At 45.5% G+C, this 19,461-nt stretch overlaps 2 protein-coding genes across 5 annotated transcripts in view; both read left to right on the forward strand.

The window, feature by feature from the left end:
- The window catches only part of LOC102944299 (UDP-glucuronosyltransferase 1A1), an 83,470-nt gene extending 65,328 nt beyond the window's left edge, over nucleotides 1-18,142 (forward strand). For 3 of the 4 annotated variants that reach the window (XM_037912911.2, XM_037912909.2, XM_037912910.2), the window contains exons 2-5: nucleotides 10,352-10,483; nucleotides 10,824-10,911; nucleotides 14,327-14,546; nucleotides 16,861-18,142. In XM_037912911.2, the coding sequence (XP_037768839.1) occupies nucleotides 10,352-10,483; nucleotides 10,824-10,911; nucleotides 14,327-14,546; nucleotides 16,861-17,158 (738 nt within the window). In that variant the 3' untranslated portion in view covers nucleotides 17,159-18,142. Of the gene's footprint in view, nucleotides 1-4,751; nucleotides 5,655-10,351; nucleotides 10,484-10,823; nucleotides 10,912-14,326; nucleotides 14,547-16,860 lie in introns of those variants that run through there. The other variant, XM_037912912.2, reaches the window with a different exon arrangement.
- Nucleotides 7,744-10,244, forward strand: LOC122462482 (UDP-glucuronosyltransferase 1A1-like). Its single transcript, XM_043525714.1, has one exon. The coding sequence runs from the start codon at nucleotides 7,989-7,991 to the stop codon at nucleotides 8,904-8,906; it is 918 nt and encodes a 305-aa protein (XP_043381649.1). The 5' UTR covers nucleotides 7,744-7,988; the 3' UTR covers nucleotides 8,907-10,244.
- Nucleotides 18,143-19,461: the final 1,319 nt, after the last annotated feature.

Below are 19,461 nucleotides of genomic sequence, written 5' to 3' on the forward strand. Positions count from 1 at the left end.
TTTTACTTCCTACACAGACCATGTCATTTACTCAGCGTGTGATAAACTTGTTATTTGCGTCACTGGAGTCCTTGATTTGCAAGTTTGCGTATTCTCAGTTTGACAGTCTAGCATCTGAGTTTCTTCAAAGAAATTTGACTGTCCTAGAGCTTTTAAGTCAGTCCTCTGTTTGGCTGATGAGATAGGATTTTGTGTTTGAGTATCCCAGGCCAGTGATGCCCAACATGGTCTTCACTGGAGGCATCAGTTGTGGTTAGAAGAAAAAATTATCTCAGGTAATTTCTTTTTAGATCATAATGTTGCTGGAATCATTACAAATTACTCAGGTATGTTTTCTGCATTACATCTATTAATGTACGTTTTATGCGGTTTAGAGAAAAACACATGGCCTGCATTTTTGAAAAGCAACTTACTTTGGGGACCTCCATTTTTGGATGCCCAATTTGTGACACCTCAAAGAGGCCTGATTTTCAGAAAGTGCTGATCAGCCACCCTCTGACAACCAGGCCTTTGTAAGAGGGCTCAAGGTAGCTGCTTCAAAATTAAGGCACCCAAATCACAAGCCATTTTTCAAAATGAAATCCATGCAGCTAGTATCAGAGACCCAGGAAATTATTTTTATTTATCATTTGTCATTGTGCTTTTTGGGCATTTCATTTTATTTTGTGTTATCGTGGCAGGCCCTGTTGGGGGTGGTTGGGCCCGGGCGGGACGTATGGAGCGGGTGGGAGTGGAAAGCCTCTGGGTGGAGGTATGAGAGTGAGCCCGTCCTACCTTCACCCCCCAGTGATGACACCTGTCCCATGAGGACTCATTCCCTGCCCTGGGCACGCCAGCCTGATGCATGGGGTCACAGTGCCACTCGGCCCGGTCACCCTTCTGTCATGATGAGTACGTGGCTCGGCAACCCCGCCTGACAGGTCTCAGCTCCTGGAGCAGGGAATAGGCCCCACCTCCTGGAGCAGGGAATAGGCCCCACCCCCTGTGGCAAAAGAGCTGCAGGAGACCCCATTGCAGGGGGAGTTTTTAGTTTTATTTCGTAGTATAGGTCGTTTGTTGTTGTATTTAGTATTATTCGCTTTGGCGAAAACCACCAGGCTCTATCTATTAGACTGAGACTAATTACAAATATTTTCTGTGTTGAGATGTTAAATAGATGAGTCCCCTTCACGCTGCTCTGTAGCACTTCATCCTGGCAGCATGGTTTTCTCATGAGCCATGCTGCTATGGGGGGCCCCCATCCCACCTGCTCCCTGGGCAGAGGACAGTGCAGAATGCATGTCAATGTTGCGCGTAGAAGGGTATCTGGAAGTGCCCTACAGGGGATGTCAGATTGCAACTACAAGGAGCTGAAAGCCCCTGCCGGCGCACTTGTGTCACTTCCAAAGTCGTGTGTGTAAAAATAGCCCAAAATGGCTGAGAACTAAAAATTTGATGGTAACACCACAGAACCCCGTGATGATTCCACCTGGTGATGCTCTCAACCACTGAGGCAGCAGATAGCTGAGGCTTCAGGGAGACATTCCTGGAATCGTACTACAGAGAGTAAATGAAATTTCTATGTAGAAATGAGGGAAATGGCTTCCTCCATACACTGAAGTAGTTTGGGCTTGAGCCGGGTGTAATGCAGGCAATTGCTGCGTGAGCTTCTTCAAACAACCCTGACCCACTGTACCCCTGCTACGAACTTCAGCAGCCTCGGTTGTGTAAAGATTGGGCTAGTTGTGCTGAATCATTGCACCTCACTGAAATGACGGGAGGTGGTTTGTTAATATATCACTTAAACTCCATGGACACGCCTGTTATCAGTTAACCATTTCTTACCGTTCTCAATTTTCCCTAGTTTATAACATTATATGTTAACTATATGAATCTTTCTAAGTATGTTTGCAGTGTTGGAGCCATATTTGGTACCAGGATATTGGAGCGCTCTGTGTAGCTTGAAAGCTTGTCTCTCTCACCCGCAGACGTTGGTTTAATAAAAGATGTTACCTCACCCACGTTGTCTCTCTAAATAAAAAACTTAACTTGAATGTCAATAGGGCTTAGAGTTCAAAGAGAGACAACCAGAGTCCTAGACCCAGATCCTCAAAGGTCTTTAGGTGCTTATGTCCCTTTGGGGGCCTGGGCCTTAGTGATTTCTGATTGAAAACACAGCTGCTTTCTGCTCCTCCATAAAGTTACGGGGCCTTTCTGGTCCTTCAGCATCTCTCCCCTGTAACCACAAGAGATGCAGTCCTGCTTGGCTCCTTCTGGGAGAAGGCTTCTTTAGCCCAGGCCTTGCTGACTGAGAACCCAAGGGAGGTGAAGTCTGATGACCCTTTCCTTCTTCACTACTGCTCCTTTGGCACTGAGGGCTTTTGCTGTCTGTGGGGTGACCTGTGAGAAGATATCCAAGCTACAGGCTAAGACTCTTGATCTTATTAGCACAAGATATTTTAAAAGCAGAGAGCAAATCACAGCAAAAGAAATTGTTTACATATCGTATCTCGTAATATGGTTTTGATAAGCTAATCACGCCACGGTACCTTTGCTTTGGCTACTTATTACTTATTTCCTGCATCTCTCCCAAGTCATGTCTTTGAAGTCCGTGCTCACTGTGAAGTTTATCATCATATCAGGGTGAGTGAGGTACATCAGCATGTCCACAAATCAGTTTGATTAGGTGCACGCATTGAAGTAGATAAAATAATAGTCTCCACTGGTGGGCGTGTGCTAAGTCCTGATCCCGCTGAACTATTCGGCGCAGTGGCTCATAGTTAAACCCCAGTAGGATTCTCAGATGAGGCATCTCCCCCCCCTACACACACACACACACACACACACACACACCTTGCCTGTGTGGCCCATCCAGTAGGTGTACTCAGAATATGCTTAACCTGCATAAAAGACAGTCAAGGCAAGAGTGGGAGGGTGTGTCCCCCAGTCCCATTATACCAATGGTTAGGGCACTTACTTGAGATGTGGGAGACCTGGGTTTGAAATCCCCTACCCCCACCTGCTTTGGCACAGAAATGTGAATGTGGTCTAGGTCTAACCACATTCTAGGTGGGTGCCCCGACAACCAGGCTATTGGGTATTCTCAGGTGTCTGTCTCTCTCTCTCTCCTGTTAGAGCTGCTCCACTTTGTATAAACAATTACAGATTTCTTAGTTCAGGAACTTGACCCTCCCAGTCTGGCATGAGGGCCCTCCCCATGGGCCACAGAGTCAGTCACTGTCTCACAGTGGCTTTTCGTGAGAATGGACTGGGTTAGGAGCTAGCTCTGGGATAGGGTTCAGGGCTGTGAATCCTCACAGGCGGAGCGGCACCTCACCCTGGCCCAGAATTTGATTACTGGGGCTTATGCCTCTCCTCAGCATTTCCGGCTAGCTTAGGGCTTTGTCCACACCAGCACTTTTGTTGGTAACATTTTGTTGGTCGGGGTGTGAAAAAGCATCCCCCTGACTAGCAGAAATGTCACTGACAAAAGTGTTGGTGTGGCTAGCGCTATGTAGGCGGGGGAGACTCTTCTCTTACCTGGGGAGGGGATGGAATCTCCATCCTTAGAGGTTTTTAAGGCCTGGCTTGACAAAGCCCTGGCTGGGATGATTTAGTTGGGGATTGGTCCTGCTTTGTTGGACTCAATGACCTCCTGAGGTCTCTTCCAACCCTGATCTTCTCTGATTCTGATGACAGAGCTAACGCTGCTCTTTGGGGGTGGTTTACGGACACAGGCAGGAGGGTGGCTACATGGGAGATCTTACAGTGGCACAGTGCTGCTGTAAGGTCCATAGTGTAGACATAGCCTAGGTAGCTCTCAGCTCGGCTTGCTGGCTTCTGAGAATCCCTTTCTTTGGTCCCTAATGCTCCCCATACAATGCCTGGGCACCGAGCTCAGGGCTGTGAATTCCACTCAGCACCTAGGACTGAGGCATTGTAATGCTCAGTCCCTTTGTGGATCTAGCTCTAATTCCCTTAAAAGCTGTAACCCTCTGTGTACACCCTCCAGGCTCAGGACTTCAAGGGGTTCCGAAATTCCAGCATGGAAATGGCCTCCCACATTGTCCCTTTCAGACCTAAGGACTGTGTGGACAGCAGCCTTCAGGATTGGTGCAAGAACTGTGCTCTCCTTGCCTGTATCCCGCCTTAGTTGTATCTGTCACCACTGTCTTGCCGCGGATGAGGAAGAGAGCAATTTCCTCAAGGTTATTTCTGGTGAGCGAGGCTAGTAGTTTGGGCTTGAGCCAGGTACAGAGCACACAATTGCGCTCAAAGGGTATGTCTACACTGCAGTTAAACACCCACCGCTGACACGTGCCACCTGTCGGTGTCTAACGACTTCACCCAGAACACAAACATCTACACTGCAATTTTACAGCCCATAGCCTGAGCCTCATGAGCCTGAGTCAGCTGAGATGGGCCAGCGGCAGGTGTTTAACTGCTGTGTAGACCTACCCTGAGGTTCTTGAACCAATCCAGGCCCACACCAACCCTGCTAAGAGATCCTGTGATCTCTCGATTTATGCTGACTCATTTTAGAGCATGAAATGCTGATAGAGGTGTTGTGTTTGCACGTAACAAACTCCAGCGGCCCTGCTGGCATCTGTTCAGTCTTGTTTAACATCCGACCTTTTATCACAGTTTAAAGCATTGTGTGTCAAGTAAAATATTTGCTGAGAAGGGTTTCTAGAGTTGAGAATTAATTGGGCTTAAAGGTCACAGACATAGCTGCAATCCCAGCGACTTCTGCCTTTAAATGCTGCTTGGAAGGTTTCCGGGGGGAGAAAGCTGGGTTTTTTACTCCTAGCAGCACGGCAGCGGCCATGTCAGGACAGCAGGGAACTGCTGGGCTGGCTCTTTTTCTCGCTTTGTGGAGTTTTGCCAAAGGTGGGAAACTGCTGGTTGTGCCTCAAGATGGGAGTCACTGGCTCAGCATGCGAGTGGCGGTGGAAATGCTTGGGAAAAGAGGGCACCATGTTGTTGTTGTAATACCAGAAGCCACCTTGCTCATGGGAACATCAGACTATTACACAATCAAAACACATCCAGTGCCTTACACACAGGAATCGTTGGATGAATTTTACCATTCAATTGGACATCACAGTTTTGTCAGCCTGCCATTTCCAGAGAAATTTACCAGCGTCTTTAAAAACATATCACTATCTACAACCATGTTCTCATCTGCCTGCAGGCATTTCTTATATAACAAAGAGTTGATCAAATACCTTGAGGACAGCAAGTTTGATGCTGTCCTTATGGATCCTGTGTTACCATGTGGACCAATAATTGCTGAATATCTCTCAGTTCCCTCCGTGTACTTCATGCGTGGACTTCCATGTGGCTTGGACTTCAAAGCCACTCAGTGTCCCAATCCTATTTCTTACGTCCCGAGGATTTTCACATCCAGCTCCGACCACATGACATTTACCCAGCGCGTGAAGAACCTATTAGTCAATGCTGCAGAGAATTTACTTTGTTACCTGTTCTATTCACAATATGAGAGCCTGGCTTCTGAGTTTCTTCAGAGAGAGGTAACGATACTGGAACTGTTCAGCAAAGCATCCATTTGGCTGCTGAGATATGATTTTGTGTTTGAGTATCCCAGGCCAGTGATGCCCAACATGGTCTTCATAGGAGGCACCAACTGTGAACAGAAGAAACCATTATCCAAGGTTAGTTATTTTTAAAAAGCTGAAAATATTACAAAATTATTTAATGGGTTTTTCTGTAGGCTCAATTATTATCTTGTGGGTGTGCGTGAGATCCAATGGGATCCAAGTGAAAACATCATTTTTATGGCTTATTACACATGAGCCAAGGTCTTGATGACCTCACGAGCGATGACTCAAGTAATGACAAAGTGGAGGCGTGAGTGAGGAGGGATAGTCAGTGTCCTTAAATCAATTGTTATTGCCTCAGGACAATTTCTACAGCATGGAAGTAAAGGTCCTTTGAGGCCTTGATTGAAAATGGTTCTCCGACATGCTTGCTGTAACCTATTACTCCCAGTGCATTGGCTCCATCTTCTGGAGCCTCTGGGCTGGAGCTGTATACATTCTTTTCCAGTTGTGCGCTGCAGGTGGCATAGTAAAAGTGGGGCTATTTTGATCAAAGACTCTTACAAGGAAGCAGCTGAGTCCCCGTGGCGCTGATTCCCACAGCGTCCATTGTGCCTGCACCATACCTTCATGTCAGAAGAGACAAAAGAGTTGTATGGGATGAGTTAAAAGAGTAACTTTAACCCAGAATACATGAGCTTTCCACTCTTTGTTTATAACGACGGCATTCTAGTCTTCTGCGCCCCTCCCTCCGCTTTGGGTGCCTAATATCAGCTCTGTCATAACAGTTTGGGTTTTTTGGGTTCCCCCCACCCCTCTGGGATTTGCTTAGCTGGTGACATTTGGATTATGGGGTTTTAAAAAATGGTATGTGGTGCTTTAGGTATCTGTGCAAAGGTTATGTGGAATTACCACAACGGGACAGGCTGTAGGGACTTCAAGCTGCCTGAAGGGCATTTAGAGACTCCCCCAGTGCTGCAAAACCAGCATATCTGTTTCTATGATGCCTGCTTGGAGATAGGGACATGTCGGGGATGTAAGAGGAACATGCTGCATTCTGTTGATCCTTGGCTGCAAAAATAGTCCCCAGGGGATTGTTCCAGCCATAATTAGTGCTAATGTAGACATAGCCTAATAAGTCATTTCTGAGATAGGAGCCAGAGGCAATGAAGATCATTTCTAGGGAACACAAATACCTCATTTTTGAAGCACACTCGTTTTGTTTCAGATTTTTGAAAAAGCAACCAGCTGGGCACAGGCTCACATTTGTGACATTTTAAAGTGTATTTCATTTGGGCAATGACTGGGGATGCGTGTCATGATCAGCACTGGAATATAATGGAAATCTCGTTTCACCTTTAACTCAGGTGAGACAAGGGTCACTCCATAATGAGAATATGTGCCACTCTCAAGCTGAAATACTGGAGTTCCTCCCCAGGGGTAGCGCAGCTGTGTCCTAAGGACAGAATCAGTAAGAGGGAGTATAATACAAACAGTCAAGATGATACTAATAATCAGGTAACAAAGTTAGCATCATTTGTGGTCCAACAAAACACCCTTATCCGTTGGATCATTGCCAAGATACTCCACCATGAGCTGAGTTTGACAGCGTATGGGGTAGACAGCAAACAAGTGAATCTTAATGATTTTCAATATCTTTTTGTTTAAAGCAGGAGCAGAAAGCACAAAACCAACACCTTGAGCAGCTGTACAGCTTCTTTGTGCGTCTGTTGCCCAATTGACCTGCACAGAGTCACCTCAGGGAGTGGATAATTAGAGCTGGGAGTTTTAGGATGAATAGTTTATTCACCAACAAATGCAATTTGGTGAATTTGGATTGAAATATGCGAATAGTTTCAAACTAACAAAAAAGGGGGGGGGGGGAATTCCCCCCAAAAGTTGAAATGTTTTGTTTCAATTTTTCATTTCAAAATGATGTTTCATTTTGAAATTTAGCTAGATTTATTTAAAAACAAACAAGGGTAAAAAAAACCACACCTGGAAACAAAAAACTGAAAAATCAATTATGCGCTCAGTTCTATGCATAATTAACCATAAGTTAATAACCACATGCAATGCTGGCAAAGTGTTCTCTCACATTCTCAATTCTAGTAGATCTTGAAATGAAACATCCCACACCAGCATCTTAATGTTGAAATTACGCCCAAACCCAGGAAACCAACATTTCCCTACATTGCTCCCACTTTTTCTGCTCCTTTGCTGTCCAGCCAGATTGCACAACCAACCTTTCACCAGCTAAAAGTTAAAAAATGCCTCACTCATGCTCCTGTAAACATACAGTTCATTGGAAACCAAACATTAGCTTAAGATATGAAGGAATAAGGGTTGGAAGCCCGGTAGTAAAACAATTTCTGTGTTGCCTAGAATAGTTGAGCATGCATCTAAAACCTGTCTGACTGGCTGCAGCACAAGTCTTCATCTAGGGAGATGGCTTCTCTGCTTCAAGGGGTTCGTCGCCTACCTGCCTGGCTTCTACTAGTTCTGCCCCTCTGGAGCCTTTCGGAAGGGGGAAAGCTATTGATGATTCCCCTAGATGGCAGTCACTGGTTCAGCATGCACTCAGTAGTATGGCGGCTTTGGCAGAGAGGACATGAAATAGTAGCGGTTGTGCCAGAAGCAAGTGTTCAGATACAGCCATCGGAGCACTATACAGTGAAGACATACTCTGTGCCATACACCAAGGAATACTTGGAAGCCGAATTTAAAAGACTGGGGCATCATATATTTGCACCTCAACCTTTCCTGGAAAAGATCACGAAAACATTCGCAAGGATAGGAAATATTACGGCACACTTACTCAGTTCCTGCAAACAGCTTCTGTCCAACAAAGAGCTGATCACCCACCTCAAAGACAGTGCATTTGATGCTGTCTTGATGGATCCTATGTTTCTATGTGGACAAATAGTAGCCGAATATTTGTCCCTACCTTCTGTTTACTTCTCACGGGGAATTCCATGTGGATTTGAATTTCAGGCCACCCAGTGTCCAAACCCTGCTTCTTATGTCCCCAAATTCTTCACCAGCTATACAGACCACATGGCATTTCCCCAGCGTGTGTGGAACGTCTTAGTCAGCTCAGCAGAGTTCTTGAGCTGTTCCCTTCTTTATTCATCCCATGAAGATCTGATCAGGGAGTTCCTTCAACAAGATCTGACAGTGCCAGAGCTTTTAAGTCATGCATCTATTTGGCTGTTGAGATATGACTTTGTGTTTGAGTATCCGAGGCCTGTGATGCCCAACATGGTTTTAATTGGAGGCATAAACTGTGGCCAGGAGAAACCATTATCTCAGGTTAGTTCTTTTTTACAATTAAAACTGGACTATCCTACTAGCACCCACTATTAGATAACGCTTCTATCGGTTAAAACAAAATAAAAGTAAGGAAGCGACAGCATGGAAGAGCTTAGAAAAGCATCCTCTCTTAGAGTCATAAGTAGTCACTTATATAATGAGAGATCCTCAGTTGTCCACAAAATGAGACATGGAAGGCTAGGGTTTTACTGTCTAGAATATTCTCATTTCATATATTTCTTCATGAGACTTGTGGGGTCACCCAGCATACCAAATAATATTGAAACTTTGCATTATTAGAGTGGCACCTTTCATGAAGGTATTTGCTAAGAGTAGGACAGACATTAATTAAGTGACAGCTTTCATACAAGGTAGGTGGGTACTAGCCTCGTTTTGACAGACTAACCACCTAACATTCAGAGATGAAGAACCATCCTCACATAAAGTAGTTGTAATAGTCAGGCATGGAACTCAGAATACTGATGGGGGACAGAGAATGAGATGGTTAAAAATGTGCTTGACTCAGTAGATTGACAGGGCAACTCGTAACTATACACAATATTTATTTAACAAGTTTGCCTTTCACACTCCATGTTGTTTCAAGACTCATCAGTGTCTCCTGGAGAACTTTTGAAAGGGGTCTGAATTGAAATTAATATTCTGGCATTCTCTCTTCCCCAGGCTTTAAGGAAAACACATTGGTAAGAAATAGGACATTTATTGGTTCACTTGCCCTTGCAGTTAGCGTTTCACTTGGTCAGAATCCTTTGTTTATGTCATCACAGGTAGTTGCCGATTCCTATTTAGCCCTTTCTGGGCAGTACGAGTCTCAAAATCTTCCACCTGTCTATGTCTAGGCAACTGTGAAAGTTTTTTTTTTTTATTTAAAAGAAAATTAAAATTACAGGATTTTCAATATTCTTAAGATCCAGACAGAACTGATAAATCAGGAATGTAAAAGTGCCTCTTTTTTCAAGCCATTGTTTATGTCATTAAGCTTTAAAAACACCAACCACGTTTCCACAACTGTATGATTTGAAAAGGAAAACCTCAGACCTAAGCCTGAATTTCCTGACACCTTTGGTGTGTCAACAGAAAACAATGCATTTAGCTGCTTTTGGGTGCCAGGAAATATATGACTTGGTTTGCATTGCACCTTCCTTTACTGAACAGAACCTGAATTCTTTCATATATGTTATTTATTTAGTACACTACACCTTTAATTATTTCCATATGGAGTCTGGATTTATGCCCCAATCCTGCAAACACTTGCACACAAAATCTTTACTCTTGGGAGCTGTGCCATAGGATTCAACAGGACGATCGCATGCATACATGTTTATAGGATCAGACCATAGTGAATTATTTTGCCTGTTAACATTATTTCTTTTCCAGGCTAGTCAAGGTGAGATCCCTTTGATTGCAAAGCACCAGAATTATGGCCCTGTGACATGGATTAGAATGGAAAGCATTGACTGGAGGTTTCTTTGTATTTGCAGGAATTTGAAAGCATTGTGAATGCCTCTGGGGAACACGGCTTTGTGGTCTTCTCCTTGGGCTCAATGGTCTCTGAGATTCCCATGAAGAAAGCCAAGCAGATTGCTGAAGCCTTTGGAACAATACCTCAGACAGTAAGAGGAAAAAAATCTCTCTAGCACAGCTGTTGAATACAATATTGGAATAGAGTCACTGGTTACGATTCTGTATTATTTGATTATTTTTTTTTACGTATCTGTGGTATAACACTTAACACAACAAAAAGCTTCAATAAGCAAAAACCTGCCCCCTCCCCTCTTATGCCAAAACAAAACCCCATCTCCGCTGCTCAGCACAAACCTTCACAAAACAGATTTTGTCCGTCATGGGCTTATCTGCTCTGCTGTACAGCACAGTTTACAGGAAGAAGCAACAGCAGAAGAATTGTAAGAGGCAAGTTCTTAATATTAATGCTGCATTTATTATTTCCCAAAGGTTCTTTGGAGGTACACTGGAGAAGCACCCCCCAACCTTGCAAACAACACAAAGCTAATCAAATGGCTACCACAGAATGATCTACTTGGTAAGTCTGGGCAGGAGAGGGCGCTACTGGCAACAATTAAGTAGGTTTCTTTGAATTTGATAAAGCTCTAAGGGAATAGTCATAAATACCATAGGTCTGTAGATTGCAAGGCCAGAAGGGCCTCTCTATAATACAGCAGAGGGATAAACACCATGGAGGGAGTGGAGTTATTCAAGTTAAGCACTAGTGCTGGCACAAGAACAGATGGATATAAACTGGTCATCAACAAAGTTAAGGCTTGACGTTAGACAAAGTTTTCTAACCATCCGAGAAGTGAAAATCTGGAACATCCTTCCATGGGGAGCAGCAGAGACAAAAACCTAACTGGTTTCAAGACTGAGCTTGAGAAGTTTATGGAGAGGATGGTGTGATAAGATTGTCTAAAAAGCCATTTGGCCCATCTGCGACTGCTATTAGCAAATATCCCCAAGGGCTGGTGATGGAACACTAGAGGGGGAGGGCTCTGTGTTACTGCAGATAATTGTTTCCCAGGTGTCTGGCTGGTGGGTCTCGCCCACATGCTCAGGGTCTAACTGATGGCCATATTTGAGGTCCAGAAGGAATTTCCCCCCAGGTCCAATTGGCAGAGAACCTAGGAGTTTTTTGCCTTCCTCTGTAGCACGGGTCACGGGTCACTCGATGCTTTAAACTAGAGTAAATGGTGGATTCTCTGTAATTTGAATCCTTTACAAGATGATTTGAGGACTTCAGTAACTCAGCCAGAGGTTATGGGTGTGTTACAGGAGTGGCTGGGTGAGATTCCGTGGCCTGTGATGTGAAGGAGGTCAGACTAGATGATCACGATGGTCCTTTCTGGCCTTAAAGTCTACGAATAAGGGACCATCGTGATCATCTAGTCTGAACTCCTGTATAACACTGGACTTCCTTAGATTAATCCCTGTTTGAAACCACAGCAGATCTTTTAGAAAAACCTTCAGTCTTGATTTTAAAATGGCCAGTGATGTAGAATCCCCTACAACAGAGGCAATGCGTGGGGGGCGGGGGCATGCAGGGTCATATGCCCACCCCCCGCCCCTTTGTGGCTTGGCTTGTACTGAGCATGCTCAGTAACACTGCTGAAGCCGGCTGCCTTCACTCTGCGCCCCCCGCCCCCCGAAGCAGGTATGGGCTGTCTGCACACAGCCTTGGGTTCCACTGGTTAATTAGCCTCACTGCTACAAATCTGTGCCTTATTTCTATTCTAATTTTGATTAGCTTCATCCTCCAGCCATTACCTCGTGTTACACCTTTGTCTGCTAGATGATAACATTTTCCCCCCAGGTAGATACTTATAGACTGAGCTTTGTTTTATTCACATGGTAACTACTGTACATAGGGTTTATTAGATCAGCGGTTCTCAACCGGGGGTCCGTGGCCCCCTGGGGGTCCACGAGCCCTTTCAGGGGGGCTGTGGGACTCCGCGACAGAAACCCCAAGCCCTGGCGCCCCCCACTGCGGGGCTGAAACCCCGAGCACTGGCTGCCCACCCCCACTGGCTGCCCCCCAGAATGCGGCACTCCGGGGGGCAGCTCCATGCCCCCCACTTCCTCTTCTCGCCCCCAAAGCCCCACCCCCTGGCCAGGTCAGACATGGGAAGCTGGAGTCGGGCCGTGCGGGGCAGCTGCTGCTCTGGCTGGTGTCATGGAGCAGGCAGCCCTGGCATTCCCCCGTCTGCTGCTGGTGCCCAGGGTTGCGGCTGCTCCTCAGATCACGCAGCCGGTAAGAGCTGCCCAGGTAGGGTGACCCCGCACTGGGGCTGGAAGAGCCCTTGGGGAGCAGTGACCACAGGGGAGCCTTCCTACCACACAGCTCCTAGCTACCCCCCTGCCTGCACCCTGAGCTACCCCCCCACCCGCACACAGCTCCTAGCTACCCCCCTGCCTGCACCCTGAGCTACCCTCCTGCCCACACAGAGCCCCGAGCTGCCCCCTGCCTGCACCCTCACCAGTTTTCAAACTTTTTGAGCTGAACCTCCACCACACACAACCCAGACAGGCTGGGTGGCCTGCTGAGGTGAGTCAGGGGGTGGAGACAGTGCTGCCTCCCTGGACCCTGCTGTGCAGAGCTGGTCCAAGCCTCACCAGCCCCTGCCTCCCCCCCGCCCCAAATAGAAGTCAAATTACGCCTATGCACGAGGGCCCACCCCTGACCTGGAGCTCCGAGTCCTCCCCCTTCCCCACTGAGTCCGGAAGTTTATATAGCCTGTTCAGAGGGGCCTCAGAAAGAAAAACATTGAGAACCCCTGTATTAGATCTTTACTAGGAGTGGACATATTGATTCTGTAAAAATAAACTCACCCTTATGTCGGAGCCATTCCCAGACCTTAGTTAGGGAAATCACCCTCTTCCTCACCTCAAATACATTCTTCTCCCTGGTGATCTCATTAAATCCCACAGTCTCACTGGAACCAGTGTCCTATTCGATGCAGCTCCCGTGTTCGCTTGGGCTTCCCAGAAGTCCACAGTCCCTGCTAGAGGTGGCTGACAGGTGAAGCACCAAGACCTGCCAAATTGAAACCGGAGAATGCACTGGGTCCTAGAGAGAGACTGCAGACCTCTCAACAGGAGCCAGAATGGGGAGGGGTCTGTTTGATATCAGAGCTTATGGGGAGTCCCGTGAGAGGTCTGAGAATTGCGGGGCAGAAGAAAGGGAAAATTACCAAAGTTTGTTAGAGATTGAGGGGAGGAGTAAGGGTGACAGGACTTGGGGGAAGAGAGATGAGTCTAGGGAAAGGAAAGATCTGACTGAGAACAGAAAGATTAACTAAGTTTGAAGGCTAAGGGTGAAATCCTGACCTCACAGAAGTCAATGGCAAAACTCTCATTATTTCTAGTGGGGCCAGGATTTCACTCCAAGATCTCAAAAGCTTTACAGACGATTCCAAGCTTTGCAAAGATTATCAAAACCTAGTGGAACCTCTGAGACCTTTAAGCAACCCTTTGTTGGGTTGTTTAGGCAACCCGACAAAGGGGAGTTTTAAGGAGTCTCCTCCGCCTCTTTCCCGCAGAATGCACACAACTTGGTCCTTGGCCTTCTCTTCTACACCATGTCCCTGGGTGCCCTTATCTGCTTGCATAGCTTCAGCTACCATCTCTCGGCCGATGATTTTAAAACCGCCCTGACTGGTCTCCTCCCATCAAGTCCCACATTTCAGCCTGCCCTCTAGATACCTCTTCCCAGAGGTCTCGCTGAAGTTTAAGCTTAAGGTCCACTCCATCACTGATAATTGTAATCCTGAAGATTGTCCAGGAGCGATTCCTATGCACTCCAGTATTGTTGTATTCTATATTTATAACCACCGATGCCATTGTACCGAAAGCACATCTAATACTGTGCCTCCTGCAGCTTAAAGAATTAACCAGAAATGTCTGAGCAAGCAGTCTCCTACAGTAATAAGTCTACCTTTCCCTCACAGCTCATCCCAAAGCCCGTGCCTTTATCACCCATGGAGGCTCACATGGAATCTATGAGGGGATATGCAATGGAGTGCCAATGGTTCTGATGCCATTATTTGGAGACCAGATGGACAATGCTAAGCGGATAGAGTCTCGGGGTGCGGGAGTGACGCTGAATGTACTTGAAATGACTTCTAAGGACCTATCGGATGCATTGAATGCAGTGATTAATGATAAAAGGTCAGTAACAGGAGATATAAATGTGGCATCTTCATTTTAGGGCTATTGAATATAATGCTGGCACATTGGCTTCCAGTTAAATTGAACACTAAGCACTACCTTTGTCATATTAAGGATGTTATGTATCACTCAGCAATCAGGATTTATACACCAGTGTATTAGCATTAGGGGGCTAGTATTTTCCCCATTACTAAAGGACTTTCCTCATCAGGGTCTCTAATTATAGGTATCTAGAAGGGGCTTGAGTATGCAAATGAGATGATGCAAGTTGGTGCGGCATATATACAGTGGAAGAAAGCAATTTTCCAAGGTACATCACATGATTAAAGCCAAAAGTGTCCAGCTTCTTGGAGAATGTAAAGACAGCAATCAAAATGTGGTGGTGTCCCCTTTTCCCCCCTCCTTTTCTAGGCAGGAAAGGGAGATAAAAGCAGAGAAAAGAGAAAAAAAATCAAAGAGAGAAATGTTTGTTCCATTTCACAAGTTTTCATCAAAAAACCCAAGGGTTCCACTGAAGTTTTCAAACAAAAATGCTTTATTGGAATGTTTTTCGAGGGAGGTTGGCCTGATTTCTTGACTTGATGTAATGTACAGTGAACGTGAGCAAAATGCTGTGGAACGTCGAAGATGGCTAAGCATTAATAACTGTCCCGCCCATATCACCATTACGTCATCTCATTTGTATAGTCACTCCCATACATTGGCATTTATCGAGCAAAGCTATGGTTCTGTTGCAGAACGTCCTTAAAGGATTACCTTATAATCGCCAAGCTGCCATGTTTTATAGAAGCTAACTCTAGCATTAATTTACTACATAGACCAGAATTTTCTCAGTCAACTCATCTTTCTATCTGTTCGCAAGCAGCAGCATCAGGCCCAGTCAAACGCTGCTTGGCCGGGCATTACGCAGGAAAGGCAGGCCATTGAGGTCTCTTGGCTTGCACGGTAGCTGAGATGGAACGTGTACAGAAAGGAGCCAGGAAAGGATTTTGATCCACTCACTGCCAGGGGCCATGTGGAGGTGACTCACCCTGCCGTGCTGGCTGTCTCACACAAGATTAGGTTACATTTGGAGTGGCTGTCTGGTACAGCAGGGTAAATGCGGACGAGCCAATTGGTTTCAGCGTGAGGAGAACTTGACCTTTTTTAATAGTTTGTCTATAATTAAGCAGCCCACCCTGGACTCTCAAGGCTTCCAAGAGACCCTGTCTATTTCTGCAAGTGCTGCCTCTTTCTTCACCTTTCTCCTCTAAATTTATCTAACAGAGATTTATAGCTACTGTCTTGACTTCCTTTCCTCCAATCCCTCGCCAGTCTGGCTTCCACCCACTCCACTCCACTCAAGACTTCCCTCCCCAAGGCAACTGGTGACCCCCTGCTGGCCAGATCTGGAGCCAATACTCCATCCTTATCCTCCTTGATTCTTCTGCTGTTTCAGTGCCATTGGCTATTCCCTTCTACTGGACACTCTGCTCTCCTTGGGCTTTCTTGGGACTGGTCTCTCTTGGATATCTTAGTACATTATTGCTCTTTATTATTTGTATTATCATAGCGCCGAGACCCAGTTATGGGCCAGGACCCTCCGGTGCTAGGTGCTGTACAAACCCAGAACAGAAAGATGGTGTCTTGTCCCAGTGAGCTTGCAATACAAATATAAGGCAAGAGACAGCAGGTAGATAGCAATGTGGGGCGGACAAGGAAACAAATGTGACCTTACCAGGCAGCGCAATAAGGAGTGCCCCAACTACCTAGCTAGTCTCAGTTTTGTGTAGGCAACCCAACAAAGGGGAGTTTTGAGGAGTCTCCTCCGCCTCTCTCCCGCAGAATGCACACAACTTGGTCCTTGGCCTTCTCTTCTACACCATGTCCCTGGGTGCCCTTATCTGCTTGCATAGCTTCAGCTACCATCTCTCGGCCGATGATTTTAAAACCGCCCTGACTGGTCTCCTCCCATCAAGTCCCGCATTTCAGCCTGCCCTTGAGATACCTCTTCCCGGAGGCCCCCCTGAAGTTTAAGCTTAACATAGCCAAAACGAAGATCCTGATTTTTCCTCTTAAACCTTCTCTATTGGCTGCTTTCTTTGTCAATGTTAACACCGCCAGCCTCAGTTCACAGCCTGGACGCTATGTAAAGTGTCTCCCTTTTCTTAACAGGGTTTAAGACACAGAAGGGGAATAAAGCCCTTAGGGCATATGGCATGAGAAGAAAGTTAACTGATGGAATCTCTGTGGAATTTATTTCTGTAGATATAAATAATCTTCTAACTTTCTAAATAAAAAAGTATTTAAAACATTTCATTTCTTTTCTTTGTAGCTATAAAGAAAATATCATGCATCTCTCAGCCCTTCACCTCGACAGACCTATCCATCCCCTTGATCTCGCGGTGTATTGGGTGGAGTTTGTGATGAGACACAAGGGGGCCCCGCATTTGCGGCCTGCGGCCCACGATCTCAACTGGATCCAGTACCACTCTCTGGACGTCATTGCTTTTCTCCTGGCTGCCGTGCTCATCACCATGTTCATCTCTCTGAAGTGCTGCCTGTGCTGCTGCCGGAAGTGTTTCTGCAAAAAAGGAAGAGTGAGCAAATCGAGGAAATCCAAGGCAGAGTAACTACGGGGTTGGAGACCGGGTGCAGCTCCAGGCCTTAGGGAATGTAGGGCTCTCCTGAGCACAGTCCCAGTAAGTAACTTATGGCGGTGAGCTCAGAAATTATTCAGAGCATATTGCCTTTAAATAGCAGCAAAGTGTTTTTTTGTTCCATGTTTTGATTTGGTCTCCAATTAATTCAGAATATTTGTGAAAGCTTTGTTTAAAGCTTGTTTGATTGTTATAGATGATTCATGCCATAATGCTATGGTGTAGTGCTCAGAATATTGATGGGACCTCTGGGTTCCATTTCCTGCTGCGTTTCAGAGTAACAGCCGTGTTAGTCTGTATTCGCAAAAAGAAAAGGAGTACTTGTGGCACCTTAGAGACTAACCAATTTATCTGAGCATAAGCTTTCGTGAGCTGTAGCTCACGATAGCTTATGCTCAAATAAATTGGTTAGTCTCTAAGGTGCCACAAGTACTCCTTTTCTATTTCCTGCTGTGTTGCTCACTCACTATCTGACTTGGGGCAAGGTTCTTCTCTGTACCTCAGTTTTCTCATCTGTGCAATGGGGATAAGATTTCTACCTTGGTACTACTATGGTGCCTATCACTCTAGTGTGTGAGTGTCTGATGCATCATATTTAGATAGCACTTTGAGATCTTTGGATGAAAGTTGTCACATAAGTACCAAGTGGTATTCTAAGTGAGGGATAGAATGTCATCCTAGCAGCCTGTTGATTGGAAATAGAGAATGGTATTTGTTCTGCCTAAGTCAATCTGTCAGTGTCTGAACTGTGTTTCAAATACACTGAACGTGAACACATTTTCCATTTGAAAGTATTATTGAGCCACCACCACCCAATCAAGTTTCACCCCAGCTGGAGCACTAAACTTGGAGCATTGTAGTCAACCGATTTGATCTTTGTTATTGATATTCTGTTAAAAATAAACCAGACAAAAATCTGTATAAATAAATCCCAAATAATAAAAACAAGAAAACTAATAACAGTTCTCTTTTTTTTAATTTGAAATGTATGGGCCTGATCACCTCCTCACATGCAGTAATCTTTGCACTGAGGACTAGCAGGACAGAAAAACTTGATGTGGTTGAGCATGACAGACCTATATCTTCAATTAAAACCATGTTAACATATAAAGACTAGCTCCTAGAGCTCCTGAAGTCCTCACCACAGGAAAAGCAGGAAAGACCAAGACAACGTAGTTCTGTGCGTGTTACGTTTCAAAGCATGAACAGAAAAATTAGATAAAGCCATAAATCATCTTGCTGGAAGGCTGCAATGTAATAAGACTATTTCTTAGAATCTAGAACAACCACACACAAGAATCCAAAAACAGAGAGAGAAAAAGCAGACTGCTCCCTGTGGCAGAGAGGTACAGCTTTCCCCACCTTGCCCCAGGCTGGCTCCTTCTGATTGCACGCTTCCCTATAGAGCCCCTGGCCTGCAGGCAGGACCAGGAAACCTCTGAGAATTTAAAGTTATAGATCACAATTTTAACACTTTTCAATACACCACAAATGTATATATTCGTGAGCTAGGATGCATAACAAAAGCTGAACACTGCCCCTTCTATTCCAACCATCTCAACTCCCATTCATGAGGTAACCTACAACAAGCAAGGGTTACATGCTCCTCATGAAAACGTCTACCAGGGATGCCCACCGAGTTGTGCTGTTGTTAGTGTACACCTTTAACACCATGCTCCAGGTGAATATGTACCTCCACTATGGACGCTGACTCCATTTCACCCTCCTGCGAGGGCAGAGCTACACCAACACGTCACCTTCTAGACTTCATCCACCTTCCAGGCCATCAGACTCACTTTCTCTTTCCCATATTGCTCCTTCACACCTAGCAGATTTAACCCTTTCCAATCACCACTTGCTAGGAGGTTATTGCCAGATCTGAGGGCATCACAAACCCTGCTGTTACACCACAGCAGACATAACGACTTCTTAAAGTCCTCAGGGAAACAAATGCCAAAGCATGGGCCCAAGTGTCCAGCAAAGCACTTAGGTGTGTGCCTAAGTCCATTCCCATTCATCAAAGCAGATACTTAAGTCCCATAGCAAAACTCAATAGCAAAAAGACAATAGCAAAACTCCCATTTTCTTATCTTAAAGATGAACCTGGACTCGAAGAGACATGGAACCATCAATGTACGTGTTCTGAGCGTCAGCTACTGTTACACAGGAAAGCAGCACTGGCCAGTGATAACGGGGGTCAGAGTTGAGGTTGTGTTTGATCTTTCAACTCAACAATTTCATACATTTAAGGAAATGAAGTTTAATCTTCGCTCAGA

The sequence above is a fragment of the Chelonia mydas genome, chromosome 11, assembly GCF_015237465.2.
Source record: "Chelonia mydas isolate rCheMyd1 chromosome 11, rCheMyd1.pri.v2, whole genome shotgun sequence".
Classification (NCBI taxonomy): Eukaryota; Metazoa; Chordata; order Testudines; family Cheloniidae; genus Chelonia; species Chelonia mydas.